Source organism: Achroia grisella, unplaced genomic scaffold (assembly GCF_030625045.1).
Source record: "Achroia grisella isolate CSIRO2021 unplaced genomic scaffold, CSIRO_AGI_Agris_v1 utg2156, whole genome shotgun sequence".
NCBI classification, from domain to species: domain Eukaryota; kingdom Metazoa; phylum Arthropoda; class Insecta; order Lepidoptera; family Pyralidae; genus Achroia; species Achroia grisella.
In genome coordinates this window covers 737,834-754,780 of record NW_026712714.1, presented here as the reverse complement: position 1 = coordinate 754,780, position 16,947 = coordinate 737,834, and the positions used below count along the sequence as shown (strand labels likewise).

The 16,947-nt window shown below is 34.9% G+C and overlaps 1 protein-coding gene across 1 annotated transcript; it reads left to right on the top strand.

The window, feature by feature from the left end:
- Positions 1 to 901: 901 nt before the first annotated feature.
- On the top strand, positions 902 to 15,223 carry LOC131842297 (uncharacterized). The gene is made up of 6 exons (XM_059190836.1): positions 902 to 970; positions 3,773 to 3,859; positions 4,543 to 4,640; positions 5,977 to 6,155; positions 7,068 to 7,234; positions 15,010 to 15,223. Coding segments are annotated over exons 1-6 (732 nt in total). The 5' UTR covers positions 902 to 968; the 3' UTR covers positions 15,209 to 15,223.
- Positions 15,224 to 16,947: the final 1,724 nt, after the last annotated feature.

Sequence of the window (16,947 nt, the reverse complement as noted above, 5' to 3'; positions counted from 1 at the left end):
GAGATATCCTGGTGATCTCTCTATTCTTCCCAATCTGTATTATTGTAAACATGTACAACATTTATTTGAAAAGAGTACGAGCTGAGTTTCTTGTCAGTTTTTCTCATCTCGAAATCATTTCGAACTGACGGTAGATTTGACATATCATCAGAGTCTGTAATAGACCTACGCGAATTAAGTTTTTTTAATTTTTTTTTTAATTTTGAGTTATGTTAGTGATATTACAGGAAACGGTCTACGTCCTCCAAGGTAGCAGCAAGCAAGTATGTAGGTACAGACGTCACAAAATTACGTCACATCATACCTTACCGTAACCGTATTGAAACATTCAAGAAAATAGCTTATTCCTTTTTAAAAGGCCGACAACACAATTCCCTTAGTGTAGCGGCGTTAATAACTTACCATCGGGTGAGCCGCATGCTCGTTTGTCCCCAAAAAATCAGCTGAGGCGTCGTAAGCTTGTTGTTTATTCCAGTTACGTAAAACAAGTATTTTTTTTTATATAGTGTGGCTAAAATTTACTGAACTCGTGGCTTGTTGTTTATTCCAGTTACGTAAAACAAGTATTTTTTTTATATAGGGTGGCTAAAATTTACTGAACTCGTGTGAAGCCAGAGTATAATTATGTACAAAATTACAACATCTAATGCGCGAAAAATATAAGTCAGACTTTTGCAGTCGAATAACAAGTAGGTCATTGCATTAACGGCACGAATCGTTTCCGAAAATAAACAAGTACAACGTAAACACACAACATCTACCTTCATCGTAAGGAATCGAATAACCGTTCAATTCAGCCACAGCCACTCTTATTACAACCCATTAAGCACTATATTACTGTAAATCAAGTGTAAAGTGACTTATTAATTGTCATTCGAAGATAATAAATAAAATATCTGTCAGTATTCACTTGGTATCGTTTATAGATACGCGTTTAGTAGTGTTATTTTGTTTAATGAGTTGTGACAATGTAAGTATTTTGTCAATTCTATTTGTATTTTTTTCTCAATAATGTCTATATTATATTAAGAAGTTATTTGTTGAAATTATAATGTGTTTATTTGAAAATATAGTGCATAATGTACATTGAAACGGTTATGTCCATTTTGTTGTAGGTTAGATATGGTATGTGGAGTATATTGTTTGCAGATGTCAAGGGAATAGTTGCAATTTGGCGGGAAGCTAAATGAATATCAGAACCACAGATAATGTATAGTATGCGCAGTAGACGATATTGTACGTTAAATTATTACTGCGCATGTCACGTGATATCAAAATCGCGCTCGTGTTGTTTTGATTTAATACCAGTATAGATTTATATCTAACACTAGCTGTATTAGCGACTTCGTCCGCGTGGAATTTAACTTTATTTTTCTAAAATAAAAGTAGCGTAAGTTACTCCTTATTACATCAGCTACCTGCCAAAATTGTCCCATCAAAATCGGTCCAGCTACTTTAGAGATTAGCTGGAACAAACAGACAGACAGACTAATATTGTAATAAATGTGTAACCATAGTTATATTCATATGCATGTAGTAAAAAATGGTTATTTCAATATTACAAACACACACTCCAATTTTATTTATATGTATAGATTGTTTGTCATACATAATAATAAATATAGGCACTATATTAACTAGTATAGTATACTCTAATTAACATTGTAAAGTTAAACTAACAAGCAATTATTTATGTAGAAACTAGAAGATTCGTCCCCAGTGTCGGTTAATTTATTTTGTCAACGAAATGTGGGTACTTATCTATGTCGACTGTACTAATATTATAATAAACTGCCAGAATCTGCACTAAATCTAACAGAGAGGCAATTCAAATCGTATATTAAACAATTTTTGTGTAAGAAATCCTATTACAGGATAGACGAATTCATAGACGACAACATATCAAGTAAATAATTAGTTTATTAGCATACAACGTTATAATTTAATTTTCTCATTGCTTTCTTGAATTAATTATTTTAGAAATATGACAGCTTAGCGGTTTTTGTATTGATTGCCGCATGCATTCTTATGTAAAATGTGAATACTATAACTATCAGATGGCAATTGTAAGTAGCTATGACGTGGTCTGGTGTTTTGAGTAGTCATGCTCACTAAAATGTCCAGACTTGTGGCGGCGTGGTGGGCCGGGTCATTGGGCTCCCTAAAATATGGTCGAGAAATTCAACCCCACACGCTAGAACCTAAGTGGTCTCGGACAGTGCGGTTTCAGAGGAGCTTCCTCCTGCGTACACTTACATTGTGGAATGAACTACCTGCCGAGGTTTTTCTCACGAGACTACATACAGCATGGGGTTTTATAACAAGGGTATATTAAGGTTCCTTAAGGGTCGGCAACGCGCATGTGACACCCCTGGTGCTTCAGGCGTCCATAGGCCACGGTAACCATTTACCATCAGATAGGCCGTATACTTGTTTACACCATAGTAGATCTCAAATTCCGTTGAGATCCGTTCAGCTTTTAATCGTGAACAGGTAGCAAACAAACAGACAGAGAAATATTCATTAGAATAGAATAGAAAATCATTTATTCAAATAAACATACTTTTGAATAGTCATCACATTTTTTTTAATCTACCGCTCATTCGGAAAGCTCATCACAAGAAGAACGAGCAAGAAACTTGTGTGTTGCTCTTTTAAATAATTATATTGAAATGAATTATTACTTTATTTTTAAATTTTTTACCGGTTTGTGATATAAATTCTTGTAGATTTTTATTTGAATAACCGATAAACTATATCAAAATAACTTATCATTTTTATTACATCAGCTACCTGCAAAAAAGTCCCGCGACTAAAATCGGTCCAGCCATTAACCAGAGAATAACCGGAACAAACAGACCGATAGACAGACAGACAAAAATTGTAGTTTAACTATTTATATTTTCTAAAATAAGGTCATTTCAATTTTTTTTATTTATATGTATAAAAAGTAAACGTTATATTTTATTAACTATAGATTAAATGTTACAGAGCACAAACCGTAAACAAAAACATAATATCTTTTGTAAACAAAGGTAATGTGTCATACAGCTATGTTATTTTGCTTTATCTTATAAAAAACTCCGCATGTTAAAATCGGTTTTTCTAAACTAAAAGTAGCCATTTCAGATGAATAACCGTCACGAACAAACAGAGATTAGCCGGAACAAACAGACAGACACAAAATGTAAAAATGTTATCTTTGTGTATGTACCGTATTTATATTCATATGCATGTGGTAAACAACGGTTATTTTAATATTACAAACATACTCTCCAATCTAAATATATATAACTCAAAGGTGACTGACATAGTGATCTATCAACGCACAGCCCAAACCACTGGACGCATCGGGCTGAAATTTGACATGCAGGTAGATGTTATGACGTAGGCATCCGCTAAGAAATGATTTTGATTAATTCTACTCCCAAGGGTATGAAAGTTTGTATGAAACTTTGTTAATTTTAAACCTATCGGTCTGAGACTTTGCATGCATAAAGCTACTATGACGTAGGCATCCCCTAAGAAAGGATTTTATAAATTCCACCCCTAAGGTGACGAAAGTTTGTATGAAAGTACTGTAAAGCTGCCAAAACTATTTAAACGCGAGCGTAGCCGCGGACAAAAGCTAATTTTATTTATATGTATAGATGAACTATTGTTTTATTTGTCAGTTTATGTATTCATGTTCATTTTGTACTGTATTATTATTATATTGTATGTCTGCTTATAACGTAAATAAATGATTTGTCTATCTATTTGTAACTGTCAGGTCCTATGTGAGACCTGCGAGCGTCCCGCTGGGACAAGTATGGAGCCGTTTCAAAGGGCGGGAACGAGATGGGAAATCAGCTAAAATGTGAGTGTGTACCGTTTTTTTTAATAGATAATTTTGTAATTATAAGGGATGAAAATAAAAGATACATATTGCGTAGTTTAAAACTAGGACGTGCAACAAGCCGCGTTCGCGTTGGTTGGTGGGAAGCTACTAAACAATTAGGTGGGGAGGCTTGCATAACTAACGGATAATCCGTAAATAAAAATCATACGTAGGTGCGTAATACAGGTATACATACATAAACAATGCTTTAAGAGGAACATGACATAAAAATATACAATAAATTATATATAAGTAGTGCCGTTCAGTAATTACATGTCCATAATATCCCTTATTCGTAACGGATAATCCGAAATAATTTTATATCCGTATCTGTATCCGGTATAATAATGATTCCTATATCCGAAACTTATCCGTATCAGAAATTACATGTCCATAACATTCCTGGTATACAAATAATAATAAGAAAGATCATACCAAGTAGTCCCAAGCTAAGCTGGTATTTATTATATTAGGTATTTATTATACTTACATACATAATATGTATATTTAAAAAAAACGCAAATCATAATCATGAATATAAAATTTTGTATCGTGTGAGCGAAAAAATCGAAGCCGCAACCATCGGAAGTAAAGCGGTGTGCTAAACCACTAAACCACCGAGGTGTCAATAATACCCTGTTATTTAAATTTAATTTTTCCAGGTACCAAATCCGAGATATGGATCCGGGAATCCGAAATCAATGCCTGGACTTCATGCAGGAAGTGTTCCTCCGAGACGAACCCCTATCTAAAGCACTAGGTAAGGAACAACCCCTATTGATCCCCATCCAATTCAAACGCGGATCGAAATTACAAAGGCCTAAGCCGAGATTCGGGGTACTCAAATAACTTTTGATCCCCTCCGATTGATCCCCCGTCCAATTCAAACGGGGATCGAAATTAGAAAGGGCTGAGCCGAGGTTCGAGGTACTCAAATAACTTTTGATCCCCTCCGATTGATCACCTGTCCCATTCAAATGGGGATTGAAACTACAACGACCAGAGCCGTGGTACTTAAATAACTGTGTCATACGAGTCATTGTTATACTAACTCCTTTACAATACAGTCTGCTCGACTTTGGAATGCTTTGCCGACGGAGGTCAGATTGTCTTCATCGGTTTACTCTTTTAAGGCTCGCCTTAAAAAACTTTGGAGTCACACTGCAGATGCGCTGTTTTAGTATTCTTCATATATTTTTTTTTTATATAGTAATATTGTTTTTTATATATTTCTGCTGTTACTATTTATACATTTGTTATTTTATTATTATTATTTTATATGTAGGTATATGTATTTATATATTATACTTAAATATTTATTTAATATTCTAGTTGTTATATATTATAGATATATAATGCGTTTGCTTCTTTTTCCTTTGTTATTATTGTCATGTATATATATAGTCCCACCACTCCACAATTCCTTTCAGTCATTCAAAGGTTGATTGGAAGAAATCCCTCATTTGGGATAAGTCCGCCATTGTACATCTTATATATATATTTTTTAAGATCGTGTATCTTTAGTTAATTTAAATGCATTTATTGTGCAATAAAGTGTTACAAACAAATACAAACAAACAACTTTTTTGGAAATACATACATAATATACATAGAAAACACCTAGACTGTTACGAAAGAAATTAAATTGCGGTTGCAGGGTGAGATCAGATAGCGTAATTACAGAATAAGGGTTACTAAAGTTCATAGCCATACCATTGTCTTCTGAAAAGGCAACCTGTGTTGCCGTTAGCACACACATCATTCCATACATCACCTGCTTCTTCCTTATCCCATTTTTTTGTGGTCGGCGTAATATGTTTTTCTCTTCCATTCATCCCTATTCGCAGTCATCTCGTTATTTACTTCCTTTCTTACCATATCATCTTTCACACAGTCCATCCATCTCTATTTCGGCATTCCTCTGCCCTTATAACCATCCACATTCATATGTAACACCTTTCTTAAAATATTGTCTTGTTACATGTCCATACCATGATAGACTCTTCAACCTCTCCGACACCGGTGCCACTTTCATACTTCCTCTAATGTATTGTACACACAGAAACATTCTCATCCATAAAAAAATCTTATTACAGATGTAAAATCAGATCCAGCATCAATAAAAACAATCAGACAAAACTGGGAGATGTTTCTAGACCAAAATGTGAGCTTGGCCTGCTTCACGGAGGACGAGGATGGCAACCCTGACCAGCTGGTAGCTTTCAACATCATCATTATTAGGACTATAGACGAGCCTGACTCCGAGTTTAAACACGTAAGTATACTACCTACGGACAGGGAGGAAGGGCATCGTTAGTCATGTGGACTAATAACCCCATTGTTACACGTGACCTCCACATGGTTCTCCTCCAGTATTCCGTCGTGATAAATTCATGGTGAATTTACATGAATTTGTCGCGATGGGCTAACTGACCTGACTTAGGGGGAAAGTGCATTGTTAGTAACGTGATGAATTCATGGTGAATTTACTACGATGGGCTAACTGAATGTGGACTAATAACCCCATTGTTACACGTGACCTCCACATGGTTCTCCTACCATACCACTGACCTAACTTAGGTAAAGGAGATTGTTAGTAATGTGGACTGATGATCTTATTCCTAGCAATGTACCATGTCAGTTGATTCCACGCGGTTCTCCTGGAAACCATTGTGATAAATTCACGGTCTTTACTACGATAATTAAAAAAAAAATCAGTTGGGTTTCTTGCCGATTCTTCTCAATTGAATTTGTACTGAACTGGACGGTAGAGAAAAGTTATAATACAAAATATGTGACGTTCATAATCAGCTCAAATGTCCTACATGAATAAATTATTTGATTTGGAAAAACTGAAAACTAGTGTTAATTTGTAGTTTTTATTCACACACTTAAACTTAAAAATGTAAAGTAACAATAAAATTATTTAAAAGAGCAACACGCAAGTTCCTAGCTCGTTCTTCTTGTGATGAGACAGCTTTCCGAATGAGCGGTAGATTAAAAATTTAATTGACTATTCAAAAGTGCTTCAATCTGTGTTTATTTGAATAAATTATTATATTTTTTTATACTACTATGGTGGTAAGCAAGCATACGGCCCATCTGATGGTAAATGGTTACCGTAGCCTATGGACGCCTGAAGCAACAGGGGTGCCACATGCGCTATTCTATTCTATTCGTTTTTCAGGAAGACGGAGAGTCGTGGAACAAACTGATGAGGACACTGGTGGAAGCTGAGAGCCTGGTGAATGTATTTAAACACTACCAAGTGGATACATACCTGTCGTCGAGCGGGCTCACCGTACTGCCGGAGTTCAGGGGACAAAATATAGGCGCTAGGATGTTTGCTGCCAGGTATTTTCACTTGGGATGACTTTCAAATATACATATACAAGCTATATGTTCCTAAACAAAGATTGGCACTTTTTTCATAAACATTTTCAATCATCTTCCAGACAATTATAGAAATTTGAACACTAAACAATTTAAAAGTAAATTATTTAAAGAATTACTAAATAAATATTATTAATCCACAAATGATTATTTAAATGATAATAATAGATTGTATTAATAGTTTTAAATATAATAATGTAATATAAATATTATTGTAATATTTTACACGCCGTAAACGGCAGGGCATGTTTGAAACGATTATAATCTTAAGAAATAAATTGAATTGAAATTAAATCAAATCAAATCGAAAATCATTTATTCATGTAGGATATTTTAGCCGCTTATGAAAATTATAGGTATTAATATTTTTCCTCTACCGTCCAGTTCAGTAGGTATACAGATAAATTGAGATGAACTGGCAAGAAACTCAACAGATTTTTTTTAGTAGTCCTGTAACATACATATTACAAATTTTATATGGAGGCGTAATAAAACATAACCTTAATAATAAGCAATAAACAGCACTATGCTAACAATGAAACAAACACGAAAACGTACGAAATCGAATCCACGAATACGCACACTACACTTACGCTTTGTAGTTTTATAACCAGCTACAGCTAAGAAAATTAACTAAATTTTAAATTGTATTATAAGTATAATAAATCGCACATCCCGTGTAAAAAGGCCGCAACTACACTTGCGTCAAAAATGTTTTATTACATAAATAAAGCGAGCTTCGCGGTTTACACCTTCTGTCAAAATCTCATGAAGCTATCGACAAAAATGAAGGAATAAATGCAAAAATACTAAAATTTTGCGACTTTAGAAAACATAAAATTCCAGCATAAAATAGAGGTATGCGTATTTGCATTTATTCGCTTTACAATTATCCCGCTCATAAAGTCATAATTGTATTTACGTAAATTTTAAAAGAAGATTTACAAAAAAATGTTTAACGCAAATATACTTAAATACTTGTTCCTATATCTTACAATCTAGGACTATTGTGTAATTCTAATTACTTACTTCTTCTACGAAACTTTTAGCTGATAGTTTATGTGTGATTATTGTTACATACTTTTCCCCCAGCAAAACTTCACAATGCGTAAAGTGTAGTTGTAGTTACTTCTTTATTACACGTAACATTTCATACCTGATGTTGGGTAATTTTAAATACAGCATGTATTTACAAGAAAAAAAAATTAAGAATATGTTCATGTAATTAAAATTAAGTAAAAAAATAAACTATTTTTAGCTAATTGTATAAGCTGACGGCGCACCAATGATGGATGATAGGAGGAGCAGGAGATCAGATGAATTTGCCAGGAATAGTAATAATAAATGATAGAAAAATCGATCTGCTTTTAGACATTTACCATAGAAGAGCGAATTGATACAAGTGTATATAAAAACAATAGATAAAAAGAATACTTCTATTTTAAATATGGATAAACGAATATACAATTGCCAGTGAATCTTATTGTAGGTCTAACAGGAATTAACTAACGATGGTTTCCAGGATGGACCGCGTGGAACTAAATGTACCTTATATTGCTAGCAATAATATTCAATATTAATTCCCGCTACCCATAATAGGTACACATACAATACTAGCTGGTCCCGCAAACGTTACTTTGTTATAAATTACTAGCTGTGCCCGCGTTAAATTTCAATAAAAAATATATCCTGTGTTATTCAGATGCATAAGCTATATTAGTGTAAAGTTTCGTAAAAATCCATTCAGTAGTTTTTGCGTGAAAGAGCAACATACAAACTTACAAACTTTCACGTTTAGAATATTATATTAAGATTAAGATTTCTGAAAACTATTAAGGGGGTTCGAATTCGAAATTCAAATTCGAAAAAATCGATTTTTTTTTCATAAATTGCTCCCTTAACATGTCTAGAATACGGTAGTAAAGCGATTTTAGAAAATTCGAAGTCGTTTTAAAGATACAGCAGGTAAAAGAAAGAGCGGTTCGGAGCGGTGAGTTGGCAGTTAGAGACCGGGCCTATTGTGTACCGTCGGCTTTATACCTGGCCTCCCTTTTATTAATATATTTGTTTATACAAGTTTAGACACGTTTCTACAGACTTAAACAGAAATTTCTATTGTTATAATATTTTACCGAAGCTATTTTAGTCTTGGTTGAACTTCGAAGAGAGCAACAGCTACAAATTATTTTTTTTCATAATGAGTGGACGGATCAGGAAGTACTGAAATGTTCATCCTGGTCGTAGTAAAAAAAGAAAGTTTAGTGGAAACCGTCTTACCCACCAAAATGATACGGTATTTACATCAAAAAAACTTAAAAATAACATGAACATGAATGTGCCCATCGCTTCGAATTTCGCATATTGCATTTTGGAGTTTGTTTCTGTATTTGTGCAATCTCTGATATATATGTAAAACTTGTAAAAGTGACGTGTCTATTTCGCGATCAAGTTTCCGAGGCCAGGCTTTAAAATTATTTTATCGTGTGAGTGTGAAAAACAGACAGTTATAAACTCAGGCCCGTTGATCGGAAATGCATTTGAGGTTAATCGTCGGTTTATATTTGCGATGCGATTATTGGGAGTTGGTCAAGAAGGAGTAAATCTTTTCTGTAGCTTTATGGACATGTGTTCGGGTGTTGCAAATTCTACTTATACTGCACTACTGGAAAACATTCATATTGCTACATCTTCACTGTGTGATACTTTATTGGCATTCGCTGTTACGCAAGAAAAAACTATGAATGAAGAATCAGGAAAACCACAGGATGAATTGATTGTGTCAGGTGACGGTACTTGGAAGAAAAGAGGCTTTTCATCTCTGCTCGGCGTATCTACGTTGATCGGCATACACTGGCAAAGTTTTAGATGTCATGGTCATGAGTAGTTTTTGTGGTGGATGTAATTTGTGGAAAAATAAAAAAAAAACAAATCCTTTAGAATACGAGATGTGGTATGAAACGCATGTAGATGAATGCACCATAAACCATTCCGGAAGTTCCAGGTAAAATGGAAATAAGTGCCATCACGAAAATGTTTCTGAGGTCTGTAGAAAAATATGGCGTAAAGTATCTAACATACATTGGCGACGGTGACAGCAAAACTTTCAAGGGCATCCTAGATACTAAACCGTATGGAGATACTGCGGTAACAAAAAAAGAATGTGTGGGTCACGTAGAAAAGAGGATAGGAACACGACTTCGGGCTATTAAAAAGGATAAAACCAATAAAGGAATAGGAGGAAAAGGAGCAGGTAAACTTACTGATAAAGTTATCCAAGAAATTACAAAATTCTACGGATTAGCAATTCGACGCCATCCAGATTCGCTTGAAGATATGAGAAAGGAAGTTTGGGCAACGTACTATCACAAATGTTCTTCTGATGAAAACCCTCAGCATCAATTTTGTCAAAGGCGAAGACAGTTGGTGTAAATGGCGTAAGGCTGAATAATGAACTGGACCAATTTCATCACGATAAACCACCTCTAATTCCGCAAGTCCAAGAAGCTATCAAACCGGTTTTCGAAGATTTATCGAAAGACGAAATATTAATTCGTTGTTTAGGAGCAGAGACACAAAACAATAACGAATCTTTGAATTCTTTGATTTGGACTTTCGCTCCTAAACATCTTCATTCTGGTCCCAAAGTTGTTGAAATTGCTAGCTACTTAGCAGTTATTATCTTTTATGAAGGTTTTCAAGGTATTTTAAAAGTTATGTCGATTATGGGATGCCCTGTTGGTCGTGAAGCCCAAGCGTATGTTGAGAAACGGGATGAAAAGCGAATCTTACGCTTTGAGCGGCGCGTAAGTGATGTGGTTAAACAAGCCAGGATTGACTCAAGAGCTGAACAATCTGCTTTAAAAGAGTAAGAGGAAGGAATACTCTATGGACCAGGCATCGCCGATATAAGTTGATATTTTAATAGTTTTTAACGGACTTGAAACTTTAAACGCGTTTTTCTCAAAACTGTGTTTTTCAAACTTTCCTCCATTGTATCTCAGAAACGGCTGGACCGAATTACTTGAAATTTACAGGGCACACTCAATATATGTAAACGCATGGAATGAACTATTATCAATCGAAAATTTTCAAAACTTCGATTTTTTTATAGCAAAAAACAAAAAAAAAAAAACGCCTAATTTGCAACTTTTATTTCAAATGTCTATCAAAAATCCAATTTTTTTTATATTCATTTGATTATAGGTCATTCCGTGCTTTTAAGCCTACAAATTAAAACGCCGTTTTTTTTTTTTTTTGATAAGCCGATCAGCCGGAATCGTGGAGGAAGTGGGAGCTCTTTTTTTCGAGGCGGGGGTGTTCAGAGCGCTGTAACTCTAGTTTGACTGAATATTTTTAGCTGAAATTTTATATTTATACTGTCCAAATATGTGTTAATAAATGATAAAAAACTTGAAGCTCTAAATATTTACTGGTCGTAAAAAAAAAATCCTAAAATATCCCTAAAAAACAGGCCGTCACATAGGAAGACCCCCTTAAAGTACTAATCATCATAATTTCAACTTGTTACCCACAGTTGGATATAGGCCTGTCCGAATTCGGCTTTGGTGGTCTAGCGTTTAAGCACACCGATTTACTTCCAATGGTCGCGGGTTCGATTCCTCGGACGGTGCAGATATTTGTATTCCTGAGTATGACTGTTTGTGTTGGTCTGGGAGTTTTCTATGTATATGTTTCATGTATGTATATAAAATCTAAGTATTTATTGATATAAAGCTTGTGTTATAACTGATGTTGTCCCATAACACAAGCTCTTCATACCGGTGACTAGAAGGCGCTGTTAATTGTTGAGTATTTATTTATTTCCCAATTTCTTACACCATGTGCGATCTTCCGCCTTTTGTTTCCATCGACTCCCGGTCACCTTCGTGATATCGTCGGTTTATTTTGCAGGAAGGCGCCGGACACTCCTTAACTTATATTAGAACTAATATCGCTATTAAAATGTAGTTGATGGTAGAAGGAGGAAATGTAGGAGTTCGATGTATGTATTATTATGATTTTTTTATGATTCAGTTAACGATGAAGGTGGTCCAAATCGATAAGGTTGTTGATAACATACTAATAGACCAATCAAAATAAGAAGTAAACAAAAATTTCATTGATCAAATTAATATGTTTCCACATAAAGAATCGCATTATCTCCGCAATCTAACAATGATAAATTCTAGATGAAAAGCATAATTGCGCTAAAATGCATAGTTTATACTTATAGTGCATTAAGAAAAACCCAGATTATGAAAATGTTACTCCAACCTCTCAGAGATGGTACTATAATATTAGGTACTTACATATGAAATTGGTGTTTTGTCGTACTGGCCACTTTGATCTCAAATATCTCCTCTTTCGCCAGGAATTCAAAGTTCAAATTTGTACAGTTATTTACTCATGCATTTGTTTTTCGAAAACCGTAATCTATATGTTTTTTCCATCTTTGGTTTTTCTTTACGTCACTGAGTTTACAAAATGGAAAACATAAAATATCGCGTTTTTTAAGAGTTTCCGTCGTGGCACCAGTGTGCAGAAACGACTCGAAGAATTAATGATGTGTATGGCGATGGTGTTGCAAAAGAAAACACGGTGCGTTTTGGTTCCAATGTTTTCGTTCTGGAAATTTCGATCTGCAAAACAAGCCCCGTGAGCAGCCAGAGTCCAAGGTTGATAATGAAGAATTAAAGGCTAATGTGGAAGCGGATCCATCGATAACCACGTCGAGTTAACTGCAGGCTGCAGTTTAGTAACAAAACTGTTTTAATCCACTTGAAGCAAATTGGGAAGGTGAAAAAAGCTTGAAAAGATCATGAATTGAATGGAGCAAATCGACAAACGCGCGTAGACTGCTGCGTTATTAGCCAACCGGCATAATAATGAAGGGATTTTAAATCGGATCATTACCTGTTATGAAAAGTGGATCTTGTACGATAATCGGAAACACTCATCGCAATGGCTGAATCCTAGCAAACTAATCAAATCCTGCCCCAAGCGAAAATTCAAACTCAAAAAAAGTTACTTGTGAGCACTTAGTGGACTAGTGCCTGTGTTGTTCACTTCAGCTTTCTTAAATCTGACCAGAATATTATGGCAGATGTGTATTGTCAGCAATTGCAAACCATGATGGAAAAGCTAGCTGCTAAACAACCGAGACTGGTCAATCACCGTAGGCCACTGCTGCTTCAGGACAACGTTACGAAATTAGAAGAGCTTCAAATGTCCAATATTTCCACCGTACTTCCCGGATCTTGCTTTCTTTCAAAATTTGGATAACTTCTTGCAAGGGAAAAAATTCAAATCCGATTTATCGATACCCGTCCTAATGGTTTTTTAGTAAAGGGATCAATAAAACTACATTTTTACATTTTGATTAAATAAATATATTATATTTTGAAAAATCAACTGAAATTGGCGTTTTGTAAGGGAGTAATTAGGTTACTCCCTTACAAATTTCATATGTTAGGACTTAATATATTTACTAAACGAGTTGGAGTAAAATTAAAGAGATTTCGCAGATCCTCAATGTCCGGGGAAATTCCAAATAAAATACGCATTCGCTGATGAGACACCAAATAATAGACAAATAGAAGGGGAAGAGTTATGAGAAAAAAAAGCTGCACACAGCGAGCCTTCTGAAATCAAGCATTAGTATGATGCACCGTTACCGATATAAAATATATACAAAGACTTGATGAATCTATATAAAGATAAAAACATACCACCACACTATCGACGTTTTGTAAGAACTTAAGTACTACATCTAAGACTAAACTAAACTAAACCACAGAGTCCGATTCAAAAGTTGAGGATAATGAACGTTAATAAAAATAATAAAAATATCACTATTTTGAACATTTTTTGATTAAGTTGATTATGGAGGCAATAAACATTTCTTTAAAAATAATAATAAAATAATAATAACCCTGTTTGTTTTCATATTCTCTAAATTAATTTGCCCCTATATTTATACTTTTGACTTACATGCACGCACATAATAGACTATTTACTGTAAGAAGTAATTACATGATACAAATTAAATATTCAGTTACTTTCCGCATTATAAAAGCTATTTTTATAAATACACTAACTAAACTAAAATAAATGGCTCCCTAGAAATACGTAACTCGATGTACAAAAAATGATATTTCGTTAAATAACAACGTAATTATACTTGCAATTCTAGATTTTAATGAAATATAGGAGAGTATAAAGGCGTAAGTAGAGTTAAATTTGTTCATATATGTAAAAATACATAACAATAAAGCAATAATTGTAGTTACCCCTGCAAATGTTCTTTGTGTTTCGTGGAATACAGAAGTAACCGTGTTTTTTTAGATTATCTGGAAGTACATGAAGCTGTTCCTAAATTAAATGACACATGTAGTTGAAGGCAACTGTGACCTACGATTTTCTCTTTGAAACTTATTTCTAGAACTCATACAAAAAATATAGGACAGTTTTTTTAAGCTCCTGAAAAGTTGGTGAAAATCACTTACTTCCTTTTTCCACGAATGGTGCGAAATCTAGGCACACATTCACTCTATTCACAGCAAGTCTAGTACCAAGGTAAGCAGAGCTTGTGCTATAGTTGTGTTATCGTGCGAGGAATCGAACCTGCAACCCTAATAGTAAAGTGGTGTGGCAAACCTAGTGGTTAGACAGCCAAGATGCTCTAGTGAGCACCTTGGCTGTCTAGCTAGTGAATAAATAATACCATTTCATTACAGGGAGCCTCTCTGCCGAGCCCTGGGAGTAACTGCTTCTTGTACTGTATATACAGCGACCACGTCGCAAGTGCTCGCTGCAAAGTGTGGTTACGAGGTATTGGGTACTATGGACTATACCCACATGATGAAGTACGGGATCGACCTGAGTGGCTCCGAGTGCCCGAACGCTAAAGTTATGGGCATCAAATTTGATTTTTAACTGTTATTTTTTAATTAAAATACCATTCTGATCATCATGGATGAATGGCCATCCTCCACAGTGGGGTTTTATAGAAACTTTTGCCACGCATTTTCTATTGCATATATCACGGTGTTCTGAGGCTTTGTTCGGATACCAGCATTGAGTTTCACCGTACAGTACAGATTCAGAAGGATATATACGGCTGCTGAGTTTCATATATAATAGAAACTGTAATACAAAAAAAATCATCTGGATGAATGGCAATCTCTCACCGTGCGGTTTTATAAACTTTTTGACACAATTTTCTATTGCATATATCACGGTGTTCTAGATGGCGCTGTGATAAATATCAGCTGCTGAGATAAACCATTAAAAAATTTAAATACTATCCTGATCATCTGGATGAATGGCAATCTCTCACCGTGCGGTTTTATAAACTTTTTGACAAGCATCTTCTATCTCATATATTACGGTGTTCTGAGATTTGTTCGGATATATATCAGCTGCTGAGTTTCACCATCGTACCACCAGAAATTGAAATACCGTCCTGATAATCTGGATGTATGGCGGTCCTCCACAATGCGGTTTTATAGAAACTTTTGCCACGCATTTTCTATCTCATATATTACGGTGTTCTGAGATTTGTTCGGATATATATCAGCTGCTGAGTTTCACCATCGTACCACCAGAAATTGAAATACCGTCCTGATAATCTGGATGTATGGCGGTCCTCCACAATGCGGTTTTATAGAAACTTTTGCCACGCATTTTCTATTGCATATATCACGGTGTTCTGAGGCTTTGTTTGGATACCAGCTGTTGAGTTTCACCACAGTATCACCAGAAACTGAAATACCGTCCTGATAATCTGGATGAATGGCGGTCCTCCACAGTGCGGTTTTATAGAAACTTTTTGCCACATACAACTACATTGTGGAATCACCTTCCAGCAATGGTATTTCCGAACCGATACGATATTGAAACCTTCAAGAAAAGAGCTTGTTTCTTCTTAAAAGGCCGACAACGCACTAGCAATTCCCCTGGTGTTGCGGGTGCTCATAGGCGGCGGTAATCACTTACCATCAGGTGAGCCGCAAGCTCGTTTATGCTTTATGCTATAAAAAACTATGATGAAATAAGGAACTAAGGTATATGTTGACGAATTATCAGTCAAAGACATGAAGTCGTGAAATGTTCGCTTATCATCAGACAAGCCGTATGGTTTATTTTCAATTTCCTGCGAACATCATATTCAATAATCTTGTACGTTTTTACTTGTAAATGTGTAATTAATTTGAAATCAGTATTATTTTTTTATTGTAGCTAAATTAATAAATATTAAAGAGTTTTGTACATGTAATTGTTTATTTCTTTAATTTTTAAGTTGTGAAATATCAATAAATGCTATGACTATATATAATATGCCATGACTAATAGCTTTTTTTATGTATGATAATAAAATGGTGCACCCGCCTGCGCTGACGGTATACGCTGGTGCTGCTGTGAAACTGTAACAGACCCTGTTACAGTTTCACAATCACTGTACATACAGTGGTTCCGAAAGAGCCATGTCATCTTTCCACATCAATATATTGTATTAATAAAACAATACCCTTTTGATACATTCCTTTCGTATTACTCGCGGTTTTCGGCTAAGAGACAAGTATTGTATATATTTGTATTATAATCATTTCACATCATTACCTCTTTTCATGACTCTCTGGCCGCTTACAGACAAGACAGACACGTTCCATATT

Bases quoted from the DNA above. Each gene is read 5' to 3' on its own strand.
- LOC131842297 (XM_059190836.1), top strand. The intron at 6,156-7,067 runs GTAAGTATACTA...TTCGTTTTTCAG, and splicing joins CTGACTCCGAGTTTAAACAC to GAAGACGGAGAGTCGTGGAA. The intron at 7,235-15,009 runs GTATTTTCACTT...ATTTCATTACAG, and splicing joins GCTAGGATGTTTGCTGCCAG to GGAGCCTCTCTGCCGAGCCC.